The sequence below is a fragment of the Colobus angolensis genome, unplaced genomic scaffold, assembly GCF_000951035.1.
Source record: "Colobus angolensis palliatus isolate OR3802 unplaced genomic scaffold, Cang.pa_1.0 Scaffold125, whole genome shotgun sequence".
In the NCBI taxonomy this organism is placed as follows: domain Eukaryota; kingdom Metazoa; phylum Chordata; class Mammalia; order Primates; family Cercopithecidae; genus Colobus; species Colobus angolensis.
This window is the reverse complement of record NW_012113697.1, coordinates 4,045,772-4,070,492: the sequence shown is the minus strand read 5'-3', so window position 1 is coordinate 4,070,492 and position 24,721 is coordinate 4,045,772. Positions and strand designations below refer to the sequence as shown.

The window sequence follows — 24,721 nt, the reverse complement described above, 5'->3', positions numbered from 1 at the left end:
AAGAGCTTTTGAGCTGCACAATTATCCTCTGCACAGAAGTGTCCAACTTAGGTTACTTTTAGGCCAGTTCTAGCCTCCCCGTCAATGGAGATGACCAAATATCACTGTTTCTCACTAACTCCTGGTGCAGAATTGCAGCTCTATACCTTAACTTTCCTCTGTCTCCACTGAACAAATTTATTAACAGAGACTGGAAGAGTTTTTAAAAAATTGTTTGGGAAAATCAAACTTAAAGAAGCGGGAGTAGAATGTCAGTTGCCAAAGGTGAGGGTTGGAGGGACGGGGCAGATGTTGGTCAATGGGTACAAAATTCCAGTTCTGCAGTATGAGTAAGTCCTAGAGATCTGCTGTACAACACAGTGCCTATAGTTAACAATACTGTAGTGTGCACTTAAAAAAATTGTTGGGCCAGGCTCGGTGGCTCACACCTATCATCCCAGCAATTTATGAGGCTGGGGTGGGCAGAGAGCTTGAGCCTGGGAGATTGAGACCAGCCTAGGCAACACACCAAAGCCCAATTACTACAAAAAAAAATACAAAAAAGTGTTAAAGATGATAGATCTCATGTTAAGTGTTCTTAACACACACACACACTTTTGGAGGTGATGGATGTTTATTACCTTGATTGCGATAATGGTTTCACTGGTGTATGCCTATGTCCAGTTTCAAATAGTATACCTTAAATATGTACAGCTTTTTATATATCAGTTATACTCCAATAAAGCTGTTAAAAAATAATACGAATAATAAAATAAAAGGAAATAAATAGTAAAATAAAATAATTTAAAAAGAGATCTTGTTTGGCCTCTACCATAATATTACGTTCCCTTTCAAGAACCTCTGCTAAAATTGGTAGACACAGGCCAGGAGGGTTGTCTCTCCTGTCCTAGGGATACTCTAACAAGAGTAACGAATTTCCACAAACTTGGGGCTTTTAAAGCAACAGAAATGTATTTTCTCACATTTCTGGAAGTTGGACATCCAAAATCAAGGTCAGCAGGGCTGTGCTTCCTCTAAAGGCTTTAGGGGAGAATCTTTTCTTGCACCTCCCAGCTTGGATGTTCCTTGGCTTGTGGCCCCATAATGCCAGTCTCTGGCTTCTTCCCATGGCCTTCTCTTCTGTGTGTGTCTCTCCCCTCTGTCTCTCATTAGGACACTTAGAAATGTTCCACCCAGATAACCCAGGATAGTCTCATCTCAACATCTTTAACTTAATTACATCTGCAAAGACTCTTTTTCTTTTTTCTTTTCTTTTTTTTGAGACAGAGTCTCGCTCTGCTGCCCAGGCTGGAGTGCAGTGGCACGATCTCAGCTCACTGCAAGCTCCGCCTCCCGGGTTCAAGCCATTCTTCTGCCTCAGCCTCCCAAGTAACTGGGATGACAGGCGTGTGCCACCATGTCTAGTTAATTTTTTGTATTTTTAGTAGAGATGGGGTTTCACCATACTGGCCACACTGGTCTTGAACTCCTGACTTCAGGTGATCCACCCGCCTCGGCCTCCCAAAGTGCTGGAATTATAGGCGTGAGCCACTGTGCCCAGCCTGCAAAGACCCTTTCTCTAAATAAGATCACACTGGCAGGTTCCAGGGGTCAGGACATGGCCTTGACTTTCGGGAGACCACCAATCAACCCACTACATACCCCCCACATTCCCATGACAAGTATCGCTGATCCGTCACAGCCTTCTTTCGTCCTGAGCCTGGACTTGGCCTTGGGATTCTCAAAGCTGCTCCCCATCCATCTATCACCAGTCCATTGGAGTTGGTCCTCAATAGCAGACCCATTTACCCTCTCACATCTCAGCCAAATCTCCTATTCTTTTCAGTTCAGTCTTCTGTACATTTTCCAAACAGAGAAAATAACTCCCTGGGGTGAAAAATATACTGATGTATATGGAATATTCACTGAACTATATTCTCTGTGCTCACAGGGATCTTGTACATCAACCCGGCAGACTTGGGATGGAGCCCTCCGGTGAGCAGCTGGATTGACAAGAGGGAAATCCAGACAGAGAGAGCCAACCTAACCATTCTGTTTGACAAGTACATTCCAACCTGCTTAGACACACTCAGAACCAGGTAGGCCAAGAAATAAGGAAGATAGAGAGTCAAAGCAGCAATTAAAAGCCCATCGGTTTACACTTGGTGTCCTGCTGATGTTCTGTCCTGCCCCAAAGTCAGATGTTCCCAGAGCAATCCCTCCAGGCATGGCAGAAGGCAGAGGGAACACACATTAGGATGGCCATGGGATGCCTGTTGTCAGCTCAGGCATGAAGTGAGGTGAGTGAGGAGAAAGAAGATTGAAAGTCCCTTTCGTGAGTGCCATGTGGGTATATCTGAGGGAGGCTGTGGGTTGTGGTATCAGATTATAATCCAGAGACTCAGATCCTTCTGTGTACAGGGCAAGCAGCTCTGCATTCGTAATAAATAATCCACAGCCCAGATCAACAGACCTAGGGGTGAAAATGGCACGTGTTGGTGACCTGTGGGGCCCACTGCCTGTGCCTGGCTGTGTGTGTTCACGGCCCAGATAATGTGGGATTGGGTATAATGTACCATCTGACGGTCCTGCCCTGTTGGATATTGTTAGTTTACCTTTCCTCTTATAGGTTTGTAAAAGTAAGAGCAACAAGCCCTGACCACTTATCACTAAGCAAGAGGTTAATCACTCTTGACCAAGAGGATACTTATTACGCGAGAATACTATCTGTGTCAGCACAGGGAGCTGCCCGTGGTTGGAACCTGCTTTTGTTTTACACTATTTTTTGTTGTTGTCGTTGTTACCATTTGACACATCATTCTGTAAAGCTGACACCCATCCCCGTAGCGGAGGCAAGAATAGGCCCCTGAGGCTGGTGCTGCGAAGGCGTGACTCAGAACCCCATGAAGATGCCACAGTTTAGGGTCAGGATTATGTTTCCTGGAAACTAAAGTCTATCATTGAAGTTGATCTCTGCCTCTTTCTTCCTTGGCTTGTCAAGCATGGGATATGATTGTGCCTCCAATGATTTGCAAGCACAGAGGCCAAGGGGAAGGGAACACTTCATAATGCAGGAAACAATACTGCAAGAGGGCGCCAGGTGCTCCCATTCCATATGCCCTGCCCATACCCCGAAAAATCCACTCCCATTCAAAGTGAATTTTGTATACATAAAAATTGAGTTGCAGTCAAGTAGGTGACATTGTGGTCTATCTTCGTTGTTTAATGAAACATTACTTTTGATTTCATAGTTTTTCTATTTCAGGGTCAATAATTATTCTTCCAACTCAACATATGTATAAGCCTTTGAAAAGCTTTCAGTCCCTGGGTGGCCGATGGGCTCTGTGGCCTTGGGATGCAATGGGCTAAAGCAGCCTGTGGAGCTAACAAAGTCTGGAAGTGGAAAACGGTAGTTAATATCACAGATGGACTTGGGCAGCCAAGAGTTAGAAAACCAGAGAAGGGTAAGGTTTTAGGAAAATAGTCTATCCCTGTTTTTCTTTTTGTTTTTTTGTTTTTTGAGTTTTAAAATGTTTTTTAAGTTTTATTTGTATAGATTTAGGGATAGAAGTGCAGTTGTGTTACAGGGATATATGGTGTAGTGGTGAAATCTGGCCCTTTAGTGCACCTGCCACCTGAATAGCATACATTGTATCCAATGGGGGTATTTTATCCTCACCCCCCTGTGACCCTCCCACCTTTTGGAGTCTCTGGTGTTTATTATTTCACTCTGTATTTCCGTATATACCTACTGTTTAGATCCCACTTATATGTGAGAACATGCAGTTTTTGACTATCCGTTTCGCAGTCATTTCACTAAGAATAATGGACTCCAGTTCCATGCATGTTGCTGCAAAAGACATGATTTCATTCTTTTTTATGACTAAGTAGTATTCCATGTGGTATACATAGATATATATACACACCACTTTTTTTTTTTTTTTTTCGAGTCATTGTCTCACTCTGTCACCCAGGCTGGAGTGCAGTGGTGCGATCTTGGCTCACTGCAGCCTCCACCTCCTGGGTTCAAGCGATTTTCCTGCCTCAGCCTTCTGAGTAGCTGGGATTACAAGTGAGCATTACCATGTCCAGCTAATTTTTGTATTTTTGTATTTTTTTTTTTTTGGTCAGAGTCTCGCTCTGTCGCCCAGGCTGGAGTGCAGTGGTGCAATCTCGGCTCACTGCAACCTCCGCCTCCAGGTTCAAGAGATTCTCCTGCCTCAGCCTCCTGAGTAGCTGGGACTACAGGCATCCGCCACCACACCCAGCTAATTTTTGTATTTTTAGTAGAGACGGGGTTTCACCATGTTGGCCAGGATGGTCTCGATCTCTTGACCTCGTGATCCACCCGCCTCGGCCTCCCAAAGTGCTGGGATTACAGGCGTGAGCCACTGCACCCGGCCTAATTTTTGTATTTTTAGTAGAGATGGAGTTTTGCCATGTTGGCCAGGCTGGTCTCAAACCCCTGAACTCAGGTGATCCGCCTGCCTCAATGTCCCAAAGTGCTGAGATTATAGGTGTAAGCCACTGCGTCCAGCCTACACCACCTTTTAAATTCAATCATCCATTGATGGAAACTTAGGTTGATTCCATGACTTCACTATTGTGAATAGTGCTGCAATAAACAAGAGTGCAAGTAACTTTTTGATAAAATAATTTATTTTCCTTTGCATCCCCGTTCTTTAGGATTTTCCTGAGATACTTGTCCCATATACCCTTTAACTAAAAGTCTGCTATTTCTCACTGTGGGCATTTAGAACAAGAGATGGCAAACTCGTGTGTCTTTGTGTGTGCATGTGTGCCTGTGCATGCACAAGCCTTTAAAACAGCTTTGAATATTCTGACTGTATTAAGTCTATCCAGAGGCAACTCTCCCCTGAACTCTCTGCCCATTCTAGATGTAATGTCTTTTCTTTCTTTTTTTTTTTTTTTTGAGACAGAGTCTCGCTCTGTCGCCCAGGCTGGAGTGCAGTGGTGCAATCTCGGCTCACTGCAACCTCCGCCTCCAGGTTCAAGAGATTCTCCTGCCTCAGCCTCCTGAGTAGCTGGGACTACAGGCATCCGCCACCACACCCAGCTAATTTTTGTATTTTTAGTAGAGACAGAGTTTCATCATGTTGGCCAGGATGGTCTCAATCTCTTGGCCTCGTGATCTGCCCACCTCAGCCTCCCAAAGTGCTGGGATTACAGGCGTGAGCCACCACGCCCGGCCGATGTCTTTTCATTCTCACAGCCATCCTGCCGATGAGGGAGCTGTGGCTCCGCGATGCTCCCCTGGCATCATAGCCAGTTGGTAACAGACACTTGCTTTAAAGCCTTCCTTGTATTTTATGCAGTCACAGTGTTGTAATGCCCGCTTCATGTGGCCCTGTCACTACAAAGCCGTGTCATGTCAACAGATAATAACTTCTTATTAAATAAGCAGACCCATAAGGGGCAATTATAAAACAGCTTTATTTTATTTCCTACTGTTCCTTTAAAACCATTATATGTGACTAGTTCTTCTCCTGCCCCTACGTGAGATCTAGGTCAAGGTCTATGACCTTTCTGTATGACTTTTCAGATAAAAAGGCATCTGATCACTTCTAGTCACACAGTCATACATACACGTGTGTGTTAGGCCAGTGAAAATATAAAGAAACAAACTCCATTCATAATGGAGGCTTCTGCCCCACCCACCTCAGCTCAGGACTGCAATGGGAAAGGGGCGTGTTTTTGACTTCTCTCCTTTCTCTGCCAGTGACCTACTTCCTGGCTATGACTTCTGACCCCACGGCATAAAAGAGGGGTGGAGAGAAGAGGGGAAGGGGCAGGAGAAATCTTACCTGACTGTAACTAAGGTGCGGCCTTAGTTGATTGCCCCAACTCTGACAGATCTTGAAATCCGACTTCTTCTCTTTGGTAGTTTTTGGGAGCTCCTTGGCTCCTCCCCATCACTGGAAATCTTTCATCTGTTGTTCTGGAAGAAAGTAACTGCTTCTCTAGCCAGTCAAGTCCCGCTCCTACACAAACCCCATCTGACTCACCTTATCCCTTAGCCAGCACTCAGACAACCCCTGCTGCACACAGTCCACACCTGGATTCCAGGAGATGCTTACCCCTTCTCTGCTTTGACAAACTGGATCACAGGCTGCACCTGCAAGGGACCTCCCCACTCTCCACTGGGAGATCAGCAACTCTCGGGGGTTTTCCAGGCAAGGGTCCTTCACCAGCTCAGAGTAATCCTATTGAAGCCCCCTTCCCTGGCTGTTAGGGGAAAGCAGCTACCTTCCCTGTGCAGGAGGGGACACTCATTGCCTACCCAGAGCTCTCTCTAGTATTCTGAATGCTAATTTCCAGGCCTTCCAGCATCTCCCGCTTTGTCCTCTGTGCTCTTGAGAGGGTAAGAAGCCAGGGTTGCAAAACTCTCTGCAAGTCCCACCTAAGTTGTCTGGAATCTCTGTTTGGAATGGAAGGGCAGTTGGCACCTATCCTCTTTGTTATCCTCTCAGGCTTATCCAGCACTGAGCCTGAAAGAGTTGTGTTGTATCCGTCTGTTACAAATACACATCCAACAAATGAGGGAACACCCATCGAGGAGTCAGTCTTCTCATCACTCATGGAAGTAATACCTAGACTATTAGACTCTAAAATCATCATAGCGTTTGTTGCAAGAATTGCAACTAGATTCAAAACCCGCACAAATGCTAAAAAGTGAATGGTGTGCTGTGCAACTCTGAGGTTCAGTGCTGGGAAATGACTGTTAAGGTGTCCATTGACAGTGCTGTACATGTTATGAAAACGGACTCTGCCTCCAGGCTGCCGTGAACATGTCATCCTATGGGAGGTGGCGATGTGGGCTGAGTGTGGGAGTACGCTGTGTACTCTGCAGATACATGTGGTATGATGAGGGTACCCATGGAAAGGAAAGTATGTGTGCGTGAGCTTGTGCATGCTCCTGCTGCACAGGGCATAGGATGTCTTTTGCGCATCTGTTGATATCTGCCTTTCAACTGAGGCCTCTAAAGCCAAGATTAAAAGTGCAAACACCAGGCCAGGGCAGGGTTACAGAGGTGTACTTTCAGTTGAAGAACTCCATTCAGTTCATCATGATTGTATAAAATAACCATCTGTCCTGGTCCACTCTACTTCCCAGATAAGATCACGGCCCCAGAAAAAGTGTTTTTGGTGTTTTCAATGGAAGGAAACTTCTGAGGTGAAGAGGTAAAAGGGCAAGCCTCAGAACTGCACCTGAAGTGCCTCTTTAGGTACTTTATTTTATTTTATTTTTTTTTTTTGATGGAGTCTCGCTATGTCACCCAGGCTGGAATGCAGTGGTACGATCTCGGCTCACTGCAAGCTCTGCCTCCCAGGTTCATGCCATTCTTCTGCCTCAGCCTCCTGAGTAGCTGAGACTACAGGCACCCGCCACCACGCCCGGCTAATTTTTTGTATTTTTAGTAGAGATGGGGTTTTACCATGTTAGCCAAGATGGTCTCAATCTCCTGACCTCATGTTCCTCCCGCCTTGGCCTCCCAAAGTGCTTGGATTACAGTTTAGGTGCTTTTTGACAGTTGCAGAAATTGTGAAACGAGTGAAAAAGTGGTTTTTCCTTGTTGCAAACACCTGGGTTTCCCAGGGACTGAGAGGGGATCATCAACAGAAAGAGAAGTGTGCAGGGAGAGGGTGTCAAAGGAAAGAAGATGAGAAAGTCCTCAGGAGAGCTCTGGGCCCTTACTTCCTTAGAAAGGAAGCTGGCATGAGAACAGCTGATGAGAATAAAGGCTTAAGTGGCGCTCTGGTCGTCTGTAATCCCAAAGAACTTGACAGGCCATGAGTCCGCTGAAACTGAGTGGTTCCATAGCTGTCCAACAGCACCACCAGAATGGAATATCCACTGTGTTTCAGATACCCTCGGGTCTCTCTTTGCAGGTTTAAGAAAATCATTCCCATCCCAGAGCAGAGCATGGTTCAGATGGTGTGTCACCTTCTGGAATGTCTCCTGACCACAGAGGACATCCCTGCAGACTGCCCGAAGGAAATTTATGAGCATTATTTTGTGTTTGCTGCCATCTGGGCTTTCGGCGGAGCAATGATCCAGGATCAGGTAAGGAGATATGTTGAGTTCAACACCCACGTTGAAGTCTGTAGCAGCAAAAAATGATCCTTTAGCAAAGATTTGGAAGACAGGACAGCTAAATGTCAGAATGGACTTGAAAGCAGCAAACTATTTAGTTATCTACCTATTACTGTGCTAGCAAGACCTCATAGGGTGAGATACATGAGGTCATGGTGTGTTTGGAGCTTTTCCTTTTTGAGCTACTGAACATACCTTTGATTTCTTGGGAACTTATACAGTGTCTGAGTTTGAGCAACTGCTGGTATATGTGCACTACTTTGCCAGGTGGTGTGTTTGTGGAGAAAGGGGTGGAAGGAGGCTGTGCTCTGGAAGCTTGAGTGGAAGGAAACCCTTCAGTTTTCTTAAAAACCTCTAGAACAAGGATGTACCACTCCCTACCAGGCCAGAGTTAACTATCATATCTCCATACCCACAAAACTCAAAGCTGTCCAGAGAAGGTTAGACCAAAGTCTAATTAGCATCTAGGATTGGAAAACCAAAGTGGAATTTATCTCATACTGTTGACTGCTATAGTCTCATGTTGATTGGAAGAAGGGATATGTGGTTTGGAATATCTTTGCATCCTATCCCCTCACCCTTCTGGTATTTCTAGCCTTTTTCTTTACTTATTTTTCTCCAAATAAAAGATATTTTATCTAGAAAGAAAAACATTCAATATTATGCAAACCAGTCTTTTATAAACTGATGCTAGCTATTATGCAATATTGCATGGCAATTAAGAACATGGACTGTGTTAGCAAATTTTAAGTATACAATAGAATATTGTTACCATAGGAACTTTCTGGTACAGAAGATTTATTCATCAGGGACTTCATTTTTATAACCAAAACTTTGTACCCTTTGACGTATACCTTCCATTGCTCCCTCCCCCAGCCACTGGCAACCTCAATTCCTCTCTTCACTTCTGTGAATTGACTATTTTAGCTGCATCTTGTAAGTGGAATCATGTCAGATTTGTTCTTCCGTGCCTGGCTTATTTCACCTAGCATGACAATCTCCAGGTTCATCACATTGTTGCAAATGGAAAGATTTCCTTTTTCTTAAAAAAAAAAAAAAAAGAAAAAAGAAAGATTTCTAAGAGGGAAGATAAATCTTACATCAAATATTCTTAGCGCAAAACAATAATAACAATAATAGTAACGATGATAAATAAGAGCATGGTAGGGAACTTTGAAGGTGATATGGAGTTTTATGCATAGACTGTGGTGATGGTTTCACAAGTATATTCTAAACTCATCACATCATATGGGTTAAATATGTACAGCTTTTTGTATATCAATCATACCACCATAAAGTGATTTTTAAAAATTGCTGAGAAAAGCAAAAAATAAAAATAAAAAAGAACATGAACTGTGGATTTGAACTGTAACTCTGCCCCTATTATCTGGGGAACCTTAGGCAAGTAACCTAACCTCTCTCTACCTTACTCTCACCATGTTCACAAAGGATAATGATAGGGGTACCCAGCTCCTAGGAGGGTGGTGAGGATTAAGTTGAATGCATACTGTTCTAATCACTCAGCATGAATCCATGCAAGGTACTTAGCACAACCCATGGGTGGTTATTATTAATATTCTTCTAGTAAAAATATTCAGTTCCATAGCAAGTATCTGCTGCCTCTCTTGCAACAGGGGATCAGACCAAGCTGTAATTGTTAGAAACTTATGATTTACCCTTTTCAGTCTGGATTGATTGTGAGCCTCTTTCAAAGAAAGGTAGAAAGTTTCAGCCTCCCCAGGCAAAATCATGTTCTAGAAATCCAAAATGAAAGTGAACTTGGACACAAAAGAATTAGCAATTAACTTCTTTTTCATTTTCAAGGGCCCTGGCTGTTAACATCCGTCCTACCAACCATCACTCTGTGATGTGTTCTTTGCTGCTCAAAATTCAGAAAGCAGCTCTCGCAGGCTCCCAGGAAGTGTGCCTTTCTCTACCGCCCTCCCCAGAGCCGGATACCCTGGAGACAGAAAGGGAGGACAGGAGGATACATGAACCAGGAGTTTGACATCTGAGAATTTTCTGCTGTCTTTCTGTAGTCTTTGGAGCTTCTCTGTGGACTACTTCTTTGACAGCTTTACGTTTCCCCTTTGAGGCAAGGAGGCAGAGATTTCAGCAGGATGGAGGAGACCTGGCTGAACTGCACAGAGATCCCAAATGCATAGGTTATTGCTCCCCATCAAATGCAGTCTCTGACCTGGGGCTGACAAAATGTCAGACAGCGACTGCTGGGTTTCTCTCTCGTATTGATGCTGAGCAGGCAGTGGGGTATCAGGATGAAAATATGTGATCAATTTTTCTAACTCTGAGTATAAAAATTTAAATCCCCTCAAGCCTTTTAAAAGCCCCGGAGAAAGCATCCCTCCAGGCGTCCTGGGCACTGGAGCACTTGAAGTAATCGACAGCCCTGCCGGCAAGCTGGGGAGAGGACAAGGGAGAAAGCTTTTAGCAGCAGGGCACATCCCAGACCCCTACACAGCCTGCATTAAAGCTAAACACCAAAAGTAGTGCTGTAAATAGGAAGGTAGGAATTTGGCCAACATATTCACATCAGGAACACCAATGGTGCTTACCTTGAAGAAACTGTCATAAAAGCAGAACAGAACTACAAAAAAAATCTTTCGGAAACGTGAGGTAGAGAAAACACCAGATTGTGAGACTGACAACCTGAGTTCAACTCCCAATTCTGTCTTTTCATAAATCCCCCACTTTATGAAATAGGAATAATTTTAAGTAAGCAGGATAACCCATAGCATTGTGAAAATGAAGCGAAGTAACACTGGGTTCCCAACTCTACCACAGTATGCCAGTAAAGTCCTCATGTCTTCCAGGTTAAAGGGCAGAGAGAAATCAGTGAACTGTCAGAGCCAAGGGAGATGGGGATTTCAGAAGGGACCATGTTGAAGAGATACCATGGAGTGGAATTAAGAACAGATCACTGGGCCGGACGCAGGGGCTCACGCCCGTAATCCCAGCACTTTGGGAGGCCAAGGCAGGTAGATCACGAGGTCCATAGTTCAAGACCAGCCTAGACAATATGGTGAAACCCCGTCTCTACTAAAAATACAAAAAGTTAGCTGGGCTTGGGCATGGTAGTGGGTGCCTGAGTAGTCCCAGTTACTCAGGAGGCTGAGTCAGAGAACTGCATGAACCCGGGAGGCGGAGGTTGCCATGAGCTGAGATTGCGCCACTGCACTCCAGCCTGGGCGAAAGAGCGAGACTCTGTCTCAAAAAAAAAAAAAAGAAAAAGTAAGAGAAAGGACCATTGGACTGGCCCAGCTGAGGTCACCTTGATTTTACAGTGTCCAATTATAGTACAAGGTGCAGTCAAGCACTAGCTTACAGGAAGGTGAGACAATGTCGGTATGGCCTAGCCAAGGGCTTAGCTGAGAAATTGCCAGGCATCTCAAGGCAGCACTGGGGGTGAGGAAAGGAGAAGACCCACCCTTCCTTCTAGAGGTGGCCTTCATCTCAGAGTTTCCATAGAAACCTAAAATCTGGCTTTTGTAGAAAGTTGAAGGTCTTGAAGCATATTATCTAGGAGTTAAGAATGGGGGTTTCCTCTAGACTTCTGATTCCAGAGAACAATATTGAGAAGTTATATAATGTCCCCTTGATCTAAATTCAAATCAGAATCAGAACATCAAACAAATCTTTTCTTATCTTACCACCCATTTCCACTGTCATTTTAAAGCAAAAGACTTCAATCCTATTTACTTAACAGACAGCAAAATGAGGAATGCCCTTTTTTCGGGGTTCATAGTTGTTACCATGCACCCAGCTCCCTGGTCTGTTCAGCCTTTGAACTCTGTCTTTGTCCTGCCCTCATAAATATTTTCTTTCTCTCTCTCTCTTCTTTTTTTTTTTTTTGAGACAGAGTCTTGCTCTGTAACCTAGGCTAGAGTGCAGTGGTACGATCTCAGCTCACTGCAAACTCCACCTCTCGGGTTCACGCCATTCTCCTGCCTCAGCCTCCCAAGTAGCTGGGACTACAGGTGCCCGCCACAACACCTGGCTAATTTTTTTGTATTTTTAGTAGAGATGGGGTTTCACCGTGTTAGCCAGAATGGTTTCCATCTCCTGACCTCCTGATCCACCCGCCTTGGCCTCCCAAAGTGCTGGGATTACAGGCGTGAGCCACCACGCCTGGTCGAATATTTTCTAAAATGTCCAATATGGGACTTTTTTTCTTTTAAGATTTTCCTTAGTTCAGTATGTTTAAAGAGTGGGTTTGCCCTCCCAGAGAGTTGCCAGTAGCAATGGGTATGTTTTGGGTCTGAGTGTGTGCGTGTGCGTGTGTGTGTGTGTACGCGTGTGCGTTTGCTTGGACACAATAAGATGGTTTGAGCGCACTGGGTGTACAGCCCCATGCGAAACAGGCCCATTGTCTAATAGGCATGCATGCAAATTATATGCCTCTAGCTATTCCTCCTGTCAGAAAGACCAGTACAGCTCTGTCTCCCCCACTGCTCCTAGATTTTAGGATTTTAGCTCTTGCAAGAACCTTGGAAATCTTTCTAGAAACCTCATTTTACAGTTGAGGAGATTGAGGCATAGAAAGAAGGACTTGCCTGTGGTTACCTACCTGACCCCCATACCCTTCTGAGGCTCTTCTCACTCCAGCGCTCTGTGCCCCAGGTGTCAAGAGTCACCATTCCACTCCAACCTCAGGCTGCCATCTGGGAACTGCAGAGAATCTCAGCCATGAAAGAATGGGGCCAATCTCTCTCTCCAGGAGTTCTTGATTCTCCCCCATGTTCTTCCACCTCCCTCCCTCAACCCTCTCCACCCTTCAATGGCTGCAAGACATGGCAGGACCAGGCTGGCTCAGCTGCGTGGTCAAGCAAGGATGCGTGTGCGTGCCCCCTGCATAGCTGGTCAGGGTTGACCCTCAGGGCAGCGCTGCCTTCCTGGAGAAGCTGGTCTATCTGGCAGGCCTGCACAGGGAGGAGCACATTATCCTGCCCTGACCTTCTGTCTTACGCCGTGGCCTCCTGTGTGGGCTTCTTGAGTTCTGGAGGACCTTGTCCCCTGACTGTGTTTGTTTTTACAGCTTGTGGACTACCGGGCAGAGTTCAGCAAATGGTGGCTGACTGAGTTCAAAACAGTCAAGTTTCCTGCCCAAGGAACCATCTTTGACTATTACATCGACCCAGAGACCAAGAAATTCGAGCCTTGGTCCAAGCTCATCCCCCAGTTTGAATTTGACCCTGAGATGCCCTTGCAGGTGAGTGCGGCTGAGCGACCCAGGACATGCGTGCAGTTACCCTCAAGGATTTGCAGTGGCTCCAGTAGCAGCCCCGCATGGGCATCTGAGCATTTGTCCTTGCTAGGAACTAGTCATCCCCAGCTCCATGACTTTGCAGAGGAGATGATCAGTGTAATGAAGTCATAGATTCTCCTAAAGGCCAGGACATTTCTCCTCAAGAGAGGAGGAAATGGCAGGGGCAGAAGATTTTAAAATGCATTAGAGAGGCCACAGAGAAAGAGGCCCGGGTGGTAGAGGAGAGTGGGGAAGCTCTTTGCCCAACTGCAGGGAGCCCAGAGAGCGAGTCTGTGGGATAGTCCCACTGTGAGTATCAGGGAAGATACTCCTGACCTGTGTCGATTTGGGGAGCTCCACATCCGCTCTTCTGAAATGCTTTGGAACATTGGTGGTATATCTGTTTCTCCCTGGAACCCACCCTTGGCAGGTTTATTGTGCTCCTGTTCCAGGCATGTTTGGTGCACACGAGTGAGACCATCCGTGTGTGCTACTTCATGGAGCGGCTGATGGCGCGGCAGTGGCCTGTCATGCTGGTGGGCACAGCTGGCACTGGCAAGTCGGTGCTGGTGAGAGCTAAGCTGGCCAGCCTCGACCCCGAGGCATACCTGGTGAAAAACGTGCCATTCAACTACTACACCACGTCGGCAATGCTGCAGGGTAAGCAGCCCAGGGCACCTGGGGTAGGGGGTGTGTGGGTGGCCGTGTCACCTGACACAGAGCTGAAGCCGAGCGTCAGGTGCCTGCCTGGCTGGACTTCTGCATACCCCAGCACTGTGCACTTATTCCCACATGCCCCTTCTCACCTCTCCCCACATGCCTCTTTCTGGCTCCTCCAGGACCCTTTAAGCACCGCTTCTGGTCTTTCTTTCTACATTCCTCCGTGGCCTGTTAAATTCCTCAAGAGCAAGGTGTTCAACACAGAGCAGTTCAGCACCTTGATGACAAAGACAGCTACAAGCCATGGAGAGATCTGCAAGAACTTGCAGGCTTCTGGCACTGAAAGTGTCACTAGAGATCATTTAATTCCTCTCACATATTATGGATGGGGAAACTGAGGCTCAGGTAAAAGGATGTGATTGACCAAAGTCACCACCAAGTGGCGAGGCAGGCATGACACATCTGGTCTTCTGACTCCACCTGGGGCTTGCTTTTCCCCGGTGTTTACACACAGAGCTCCCAAATAGACATGGGCCACTGGTGAAGTTTTCCTCTTGCGGGAATCTCTCTCCCCTTAACTCATTTACAACACAGTCTCCTCTTTCATGGAAAGAACACATTGACTAAAAACAGCTTTGTTTTGGAGAAGCTTCCAAGCCATTCTTTCAACAAAATGAGGGGAGAGGCAGGGCTGGGGAGAAACCCTGTTGTTACTTCCCAAACAGCAACAGCATTGTCCCACTCTGTTACTTGGTCTGAATTTCCCAGGTGACACTGCAGTGCCTCCCCACACCTAGATGTGAGCTGTTTGCAGATGGATAAGTTAGGAGCCTTAGCTTATAACGTGAAAAGTGAACCTGGCACTCTCGTTATCCGCTACGTCACCCAGGCCTTAGGCCAGCAGACTTGCAAAGCAGGCTTCATGTGCACCACCACTTCCTCTGCCTTGACCATTTTACCCAGTCCTTCTGCCATCCCTGCCTCGTGTAAACCCCAGAGTCGGCCTGCGGTGTTGCCCCTGCTAACAGTCTACTTTGCCCCTGGGGGAATTCTTTCTGCACAGTTTTTGTAGGACTCCAGCTCTTGTAGGATTCGGGTCCAGCCAACTCAAAATGCTGATGCGGGGGAGCACCGCCTCTGCTCTCTGCCCCTCAGAGCAGCTAGGTGCCTCGAGCATGTGGACAGAGGTTCAGGCTTCCCCCCACCTGCCCTTCAGTGGCAGAGACTTCTTTACCTATTTCAAACTCACCTCTGGACTACATCTGCTGCTGAACCAATCCCAATGCAGCAACTGACTGTAGTTCAGACATGAATATTAACAAATAAGACAAAATGAAACAACAAAGATTTACATCAGAACTTTACTAGTTTGTCAAAGATGTAAACATCTTTTTTTTTTTTCTGAGATGGAGTCTCGCTCCGTTGTGCAGGCTGGAGTGCAGTGGCGCAATCTCGGCTCACTGCAAGCTCTGCCTTGCAGGTTCACGCCATTCTCCTGCCTCAGCCTCCCGAGTAGCTGGGACTATAGGCGCCCACCACCACGCCCGGCTAATTTTTTTGTATTTTTAGTAGAGACGGGGTTTCACTGTGTTAGCCAGGATGGTCTCGATCTCCTGACCTCGTGATCCACCCACCTCAGCCTCCCAAAGTGCTGGGATTACAGGCGTGAGCCACTGCGCCCGGCGATGTAAACATCTTCTATTCAAATACTGAAAGAATTGTTCTTCCACTTTTTGTGCTCTTCACAGTGTTGCAGCAACAAGCATGACACACTTTTAACTATAATCTGAATTGTTAACATTTTGCTTATTATTTTCACAAGTCTACAAAACAAATCAAGCCCTAGATTGTAGCGTTTGCCAATTTCCGTATTTTAAATCCTCCCACCACGGCCAATTGTAAGCTACCAATGGAATGTCAGTGAACAAGGAGTCAGGAAGAGATACACAGTAGCACACCATTATAAGCATTTCCACTTTACAGATACAATGGATGAAAATAACCTCCAGTATACACATGAAAGTAAATGTCATAAAATAATTAAGATGTGATGAGTTTTGAATATTTATTACCATGATTTTCAATATAATTTAATTAATTATACGTTTGTCTATATTTATTTATTTGTTTGTTTATTTTTGAGGTGGAGTTTCACTCTTTCTCACCCAGGCTGGAGTGCAGTGGTGTGATCCTGGCTCACTGCAACCTCTGCCTCCCAGGTTCAAGCAATTCTCTTGTCTCAGCCTCCCAAGTAGCTGGGATTTCAGGCACCTGCCAAGACACCAGGCTAATTTTTGGATTTTGGGGAGAGACGGGGTTTCACCATATTGGCCAGGCTGGTCTCAAACTCCTGAGCTCAGGTGATCTGCTCGCCTTGGCCTCCCAAAGTCTTGGGATTACAGGCTTGAGCCACTGCGACTGGCCTAATTTATTTTTTTAATAATGGTCATGTTTAACAACCGGCTTGCACAATTCCCTTGGTTTCAATAATCAGCTCCAGTAAATCACTGGCTTAGTCTTTACTCCATGAAGCCTCAGCACCATCACATCATAACCTTCCATCAAGGCCGAAGACATTGCATCAGCACCTGGCAGTGACCTTAAGCAGACTTCACCTGTCTGGCTAATTTAAATCTTAGCACTTCGCTGTCTGCCTCATAGAATTCCTCTTTCTTGTTCAAATATCTACCCTTATTTGCAAGCCTCGAGTCCAACAACTGATCAGATTACCAGCTCTGCCCATTTACTTCAATTCTTATTACTGTGACAAGTACATTACTACTACTACTACTAATAATAATAATAATAATAGCAATAACAACAACTGACATTTATCAAAGACATCAGGAGTGTGAATCTGACTTAGACTTTTACACTTTTCTTTTTTTTTGTTTGTTTTTACTTCTTTAATCTTGTACAACTCTGTGAATAAGAATTTGTATTACCTTCATTTTATACTTGAGAAAACTAAGGCACAGAGAAGTTAAACAAGCTAGCCTATGACACACAGTAAGTGGGGGCGCCAGGGTTCCAGAGAGTCTGACTTCAGAGCCTGTGCTCTTAACCACTAGGCTATACTGCTTCCCTGCTAAGAAAATACTTTGAAAACTGCAATAAATATTCAACATTATTACTATTATCATTAGTAGTACTATTCAGGTATTCCAGAGGAATGATTTTCTATTTAATTGATTTTTCTATGTAAATGATTTTCTATTTAATTTTATTAAATAGAATAAATTTAATAATTTATTGTAAAATTATTACAATTAATGATTTAATAAAATTAAACAGAAAAAGTGATTTAATTCTATTAAAGAGGTTTTATAATATTTTTAAAGTATCCTTTAAATAGAGGGTAAACATTTGGAATCAAGGAAGAGAAGATGAGTTTCTCACACTGCCCTGACCTGTCATTCTCACTCTGGATCTCTCACCTAGAGGGCTTTCTCCTTCCCTCCTGTTAGAACACAGAGAATTCCTTTTTTCTTTCTTGAGACAGTCTTGCTCTGTCGCCCAGGCTGGAGTGCAGTGGTGTAATCTTGGTTCATTGTATCCTCTGCCTCCTAGGTTCAAGCGATTCTCCTGCCTCAGCCTCCCCAGTAGCTGTGACTACAAATAAATCTCAAAATGCTGTTACATAGAACCAGGATGAAAACTGGCTCTCACTGTAGCTGAGCATTCACCAAAACCCAACACCTTCTGTTTCTTGTTAATTCCCTAATGGCCTGTTGGTAACGTTAGACCTTGAAGCCATCCCTCCTCGCACCCTAAGGGATAGAGAAAGCTACTGTTCTCTAACCTCTCCTGTCCAGAGGCAACCAGGAACTGGGGAGTCAGCCGAAGCACAGAGTAGCAGCATATATGTAACAATATTCATGCAATAAAGCTCAGACCCTTAACTCTGAAAAATGCTGTATTCCCTTTTATTCCCTTATGGGAACTTCCTTCCTCTTGCCTTATGCACAGTGCAAACAATCTTGATTATTTGGGCTTCTCAGCCTAAAACATTTGAAGAGCAACAACGTGGCAGGAGAAAGGGTGTTACCAATGATTTAAAAAGTGACAGCTAGAAACCAGGTATCAAACAGGGATTTGGAGAATCAGCTGAATGTAAGAGAGATGCATGCGTACACTCAAAAGACAGCTGCTCTAGTATCATTCAATGAAGAGGCAAACTGTTGCACCTCCTTTGTGAACCCATTACTCATTTTGCAGCCCAGTGTCTTAATTGCTATTTGCACTTGAGACCCTGTGTATTTAAGAAAAAGTTGGATGTGAAGTGGCATAGTCTGCTTGAAAGGACAGTTAGCACACCCAGACAGATGTGCAAATTTATGTTTATAATGTGTCTGTAATGGTAAAAGGGGAGCAATAGCCTAATTGTCTGTATGATAGAATATTAAGCAATGTTTGAAAGAATGAGTAAATTCTGTAAGTACTGAATTGGAACTATTTCCAAAATGTTGTTGAGTGAGAAAAGGAAGATATAGAACAGTATATATAGCATGCTTCAAACTGTATCTTGTTTAAAAAGAAATATATAAAAATTTACTCACTTATATGATTTTTAAAAATATGTATAATATATACACACACACATAATTTATGCTTATATAAAAACTTAGACAATCTCCAGAAGGATACAAAAGAAACATAGACAGCACTTGTCACTGGCAAGGGAAACTGATTGGGTGCTGACGGTGGGATAGAGAATTATTTAAACCTTTTATGTTTAACTATAAAATATTTCAAACGTGTACAGAAGTACAGAAAATAATATAACAGATGCCAGTGTAGCACTATCCAGATTTAACAGATGCTAAAGTGTTAGCATTATGCTAAATGGAACTTAGCATTATGAGTGCAGCTAATAGGCGGGGCATAGAGGCTTCTGCCTGTAATCCCAGCACTTTGGGAGGCTGAGGCGGGCGGATCATCTGAGGTCAGCAGTTCGAGACCAGCCTGGCCAACATGGTGAAACCCTGTCTCTACCAAAAATACACAAAAAATTTAGCCGGGCATGGTGGTGCATGCCTGTAGTCCCAACTGCTCAGGAGGCAGAGGCAGGAGAATTGCTTAAACCTGGGAGGTTGAGGTTGCAGTGAGCCGAGATTGCACCACTGTACAATCTGGGCAACAGAGTGAGACCCCTGCCACAAAATAAAATAAAATAGAATAAAAACAAGTACAGCTAATACATCACCCCTGTCACTCCTTTCTCCTTCCTGCCCCTTATTAACTAGAGTACTAAACTCAACGTGTCTCATTCCAAGTTTACACTTTTGAAACAAATATGTAGCCATAAAATACATAATGCTGCATATTTAAACTTCAAATATGCCATACTATACCTTTCTTTGGCAACTTACTTGTATTAGTCCATTCTCACACTGCTGTAAAGACATACCTGAGACTGGGTAATTTATAAAGGAAAGAGATTTAATGGACTCACAGTTCCATATGACTGGGGAAGCCTCACAATCATGGTGGAAGGCAAAAGAGGAGCAAAGGCACATCCCACATGGTGGCAGGCAAGAGCGCGTGTGCAGGGGAACTGCCCTTTATAAAGCCATCAAATCTCATGAGACATATTCACTATCATGAGAACAGCACAGGAAACCTCCCCCCCATGATTCAATTACCTCCCAGCAGGTAGGACACGTAAGGATTATGGGAGCTACAATTCAACATGAGATTAGGGCGGGCACACAGCCAACCCATATCATTACTTTTTAAATCATTGTCGTAATACATGCAGATCTATTTCATTTATTTTCACTGCTGCATAGAATTCCATTGTGTGAATAAATCACAGCTCATTTATCATTTTTCCTACTGAAAGGCAGCATAATCTTTTTACATTTTTTTCTTTTCTAAAAAAAGCTATATTGAGTTATAATTGACATATAATAAACTGTACATATTTAACGTGTACAATTTGATACATTTCAAAATATTTATACATCATGAAATCATCATCATAATTGAAATAATGAACATAACCATCACCTCCAAACGTTTCCTCATGTTCCTTTGTAATCCCTTCCTCCCAACCCCCACCCACCTGCCCTGTTTCAACCACTGATCTGCTTTCTATCACTATAAATTAGTTTGCATTTTCTAGAAATTTGTATAATGGAGTCACGAAATGTGCACACTCTTTTTTCCTGGCTTCTTTCACTCAGCATGATTTTGAGATGTATTCATGTTGTTGAGTGAATCAACGGTTCATTCTTTTCATTCTTGAATAGTAAGATAAAGTATGTAAAACACTCAAAATGATTCCCAGCATACAATAAGTGCTTTGTAAATGGAAGCTGTTATTATAATAATATTAACAACATACTTCTCAAATTTAAGAATCTATATCGAACAATACTTTCTAAGCCCCAACTGCCAAAAAACAAAAAGCAACAAAAGCAAACCTTTTCTGCTTGAAAAATAAGTTGAACACAAGCCACGCTAAAACAGAAATAATGTTTTGGGGAGAAATATTCCAGCTTTCAAATAGACAGTAACTCCACCCAGCAGGTCAATTCCTAGAGGTCTCCAGGGGGACTTTTTGCAGCTCAATCATCCTGCCAGCCCATCAGATGCTATTTTTCTCAAAAGCAGATGTTCTTTTTTAGAGGAGGCAGCTGGTTGATCATACCTGCATCTCTCCTCTCTCTCACTACATCCAGTTCTGGAGTCTCCATTGTACTTCTCTAAACACGGATTCAGAACTCCTTGATACCAGTGGGGGCTGTACTGCCGGCTCACAGTGTGGGTAGCACACACTTTAATGTTTACAGTGGGTCAACCTTTGTGCAAAGGGCTTTCCTCACCTGTTTCATTTAATCCTCTCCAGCCTATGAGACTATTTCAATATGGCTTTTGACTGCAAGTAGTGGAAAATCTGACATTAGTGGCATAAATAGATATTCTGTTTTTCACATGACAGGAATTCTGCAGGCAGGCAATTGCTAATCAGGTTAGTAACAGTGATACCAGTGCTAAGATATTCGCTCTTCTCTTGGCTCCTCCTTCAAGGTGGCAGAATGGCTGCTGCATCAGCCATCACATCCGCATCCAAAAAAAAAAGTGGTAGGGGAAGATAGTGCCCATGTCCTGACATGATAGCTCTCCAGGAACTTTATACATTTATGCCTATGTCTTAATGTTCAAAACTGTGCCACATGACACCCCAGCTGAAGACTGGCTAAAGAGGAGGAGGTTGGAATGGTGTCCAACACAGATCTGATGATAGTCCCCAGCTTTACAAGTTAATCAAATGAAGCTTAGAGGTGTTAAGGACTTACCTCAAAGTCACCCTATGAGTTAACAGCAAAGCAGTCTTATTTCATGAAGCTATGAAGACCTTCTACTTTGATAAGACTTTTAAGTCATACATCTTAATTTTCATAATAGAATGCCAACCCTGCTTCCACTCGTCTGATACCTAGAGCATATGGATATTTTCTTCTATGATAGTCAGCAGAATAGGCCCTTCTGTCAGTCATTGAAAAATGTTTATTACTGGGTAACACATGCACAAACCACAGGTTCATAACACTGACACCTCAAGCCAAGAGAGACAGAGATCTGTGTTCATTCTCCATTCCAGCAGTTTCTCTGAACTCCACAAACCTAGCTGTACCCCTTTCATTCCCTTCATTAAATTACAATATAATGGTCCTCCCTTGGGTTTTGTTGAGGGTTACTATAATAAAAGATAACTTTAAGTTATTTTTTATGCCTGTTGCAAAATCTCAGTTGAAAACCATTCTGTAGCCTGATACCTGTTTTACAAGTATCTGTGATATATGCCTCCTGGAATTTGGTGCCTGCAAAATTTTTAGAGGAAAGAAGAAATGACTCTGTACCAGTAACCTGAGATGACATGGTTATTGTAATTAAACACAGATTTGGTTCTGAGCTTTTAGGCAAGCAGTTCATAAAGGAAAATGTGAGATAAATTTTTATGTGTTTACAGTGACTATGTCATCCTACATTACTAGTGTAGTTAAGTTTCTTCTCATTCTGTATTGTTTAGCAATCCCTATTTAGTCTTTATTTTAATTGGTCTGTTTAATGTCTCTTTAAAGACTTTAGTCTCTTCTTGTTCTTTCTGAAAACATAAATAATTTTTAAAACAAAAGAATTCATAGAGACCCACAAGACAGGATAGTTTGGAAGCAGGATAGTTTAGAAAAGTAGGAACAAAGAGCTTAGTTAAGGCTTCAATGGGCTTATAGTTTTAACGTACAGGGAGAAAGCCAAAGATCAAGCTTATCACAGTTCTGAATTCTCTTGCCATCCAGCTGTGATTTGCATTATTAGCTCAACAAACATTTGAGTGCTTAATTATACTAATTATATAGGAGCTCAGATGTCTGAAACTTTGTATAAAATGGATCTCTGTAACCTGTTTATTATAAACCTCAAGGTTGGACAGGACCTTAAAAGATCTAATCAAATGTCCAATCTCAAAGGAGCATTGTGCTTACAATTATTACAGACAGACAGCTCTCTTCCACCTAATACGTTTCACTTCATGACAGAAATCAAAGTGAAATCATCAAAGATGTATCATCTAGTGAGCAAGACATTCTACTTGGAATCGTGGAAAGTTCAATATAGTATAATGAAATTGAAAGCAACACATATTTCAGGCAATAGAAAAATAATTCCATAAATATTGGTACATCCAAATTATGGAACACAATGCAGCAATTAAAATCATGTTTTAGGAGTATGTTTATTACCATATAAAGAGGTTTACAATACATTAAATTTAACAATACAGGCAGTATATTCAGTATGATTTTTATTGTGTAGAAAAAAAAAATCTAAGCAAAAAAAAAAAAAAAGCAGACTAGAATAAAATACACCAAAATATTGAAAGCGAGTACTTACAGCTAGTTGATAGAACTATGGGTGATTTTCACTTCCATTATTATAATTTTCTATGCTTTTTAATCTTTCTAAAATGAGTATGTATTATGTTTATAATCATGCAAAGTATGTTATTTTTTGAAAGAATAAATGCAAAGCCTTTACAAGATAACTGAAAAGTCTTAACACATGAAAAATTAAATAATATGAAAGGAAAAGGGTTCAAACAGGTATGCAAATCATATCCATGCAAAATAAGACATGATTAATTACTAATGATCTCTGTCAAAAAGATGGTGCGGGCAATGAGTTGACTAAACTGATAATTTTCAAGGGCAGAAGCCATGTCTTTATAATGTTTAAGAAGTAAGGAAGGCCAGGTGCGGTGGCTCATTCCTGTAATCCCAACACTTTGGGAGACCGAGGCAGGCAGATCACCTGAGGTTGGGAGTTCGAGACCAGCCTAACCAACATGGAGAAATCCTGTCTCTACTAAAAATACAAAATTAGCCGGGCATGGTGGCGCATGCCTGTAATCCCAGCTACTCAGGAGGGCTGAGGCAGGAGAATTGCTTGAACCTGGGAGGCAGAGGTTGCACTGAGCCAAGATTGCGCTATTGCATTCCAACTGGGCAATAAGAGTGAAACTCCATCTCAAAACAACAACAACAACAACAACAAAAGAAGTAGTAAATATTGCAGTAGTGGTTATGTGAGGTTTCATTGCCAGGTGGACCTGGGTTAAAATCCTGGCTTTGACACTTAGTAGCTGTTTGACTTTGGATAAAATCACTAAATTTCTCTAAGCCTCAGTCTTACCATGTATTCAAAGACTTTTAAGAGGCAATGATAATACATGATAGGGCTCTGTGAGGATCAGTGCTATAATCCATGTCAAGCACTCACTCACTGGTAATGCTTCGTGGTGAATGAAGGAACTGCTCTAAAGTTCAGGGCCTGGAGGAATCACTGGGACTAGAATTGTCCGGGAGGGTGGGAGCAAAGGCTTACAAGGGCTCTCTTGCTGGGTAACATGGAGAAGCTTTGGAATTACTATCTAAAAACCTGGATTCTAATTCCAGCAAGTTATTTAATCTGCCTTAGCCTCTATGTCCTTAATTTCAAATGGTGAATAGTAAGACTTTCTTTACCTATATCATGGGGTTTGTAATAATAATAAGATACATTCATTCATTCATTTATTTAATAAGTGATTTTCAAGCACTATACTATGTGCTAGATAATACCCTAGGTCCAGGGGTTATGACAGTGAGACAAACAGTAAAATCCATGTCCTCGTGGGGTTTAGATTCTAGTGTTCAAGGGGATGGATGGGGCAATACACAAGATAATAAGTAAAGATATAGGATATTAGGTAGTAACAAGTGATGTAAAGAGACATGAAGCTGGGGCAGAGGATAGCAGGTGGGGCTTTGAATTTTCGGGTGCATACCAGGGAAGACCTTACTGGAAAAATAGCACCTGGGTAAATAAACTCCTGATGGGTGTGAGGGAGCAAACTGTGCTGGCATGTGGAAGAAGAGGATTCGAGGCAAGGGGTACAACCAGAGCAAAGCCTTGGGGCAGTGAGTGACTCATGAATCAGAAACAACTACTCGGGAGGCTGAGGCAGGAGAATTGCTTGAACCCAGGAGACGGAGGTTGCAGTGAGCCAAAACAGTGCCACTGCACTCCAGCCTGGGTGACAGAATGAGACTCCATCTCAAAAAGAAAGAAGAAAGAAGGAAAGAGAGAGAGAGACAGAGAAAGAGAGAAAGAAAGAGAAAGAAAGGAAAGGAAGGAAGGAAGGAAGGAAGGAAGGA

General features: G+C 43.3%; 1 protein-coding gene across 1 annotated transcript in view; it reads left to right on the top strand.

Annotated features, from left to right (window-relative positions):
* Window positions 1-24,721, top strand: part of DNAH9 (dynein, axonemal, heavy chain 9) — a 392,924-nt gene that overhangs the window by 183,128 nt on the left and 185,075 nt on the right. Inside the window, exons 35-38 of the mRNA XM_011933244.1 lie at window positions 1,931-2,078; window positions 7,891-8,065; window positions 13,149-13,322; window positions 13,811-14,018. Coding sequence (XP_011788634.1) covers window positions 1,931-2,078; window positions 7,891-8,065; window positions 13,149-13,322; window positions 13,811-14,018 — 705 coding nt within the window. The remainder of the gene's footprint in view (window positions 1-1,930; window positions 2,079-7,890; window positions 8,066-13,148; window positions 13,323-13,810; window positions 14,019-24,721) is intronic.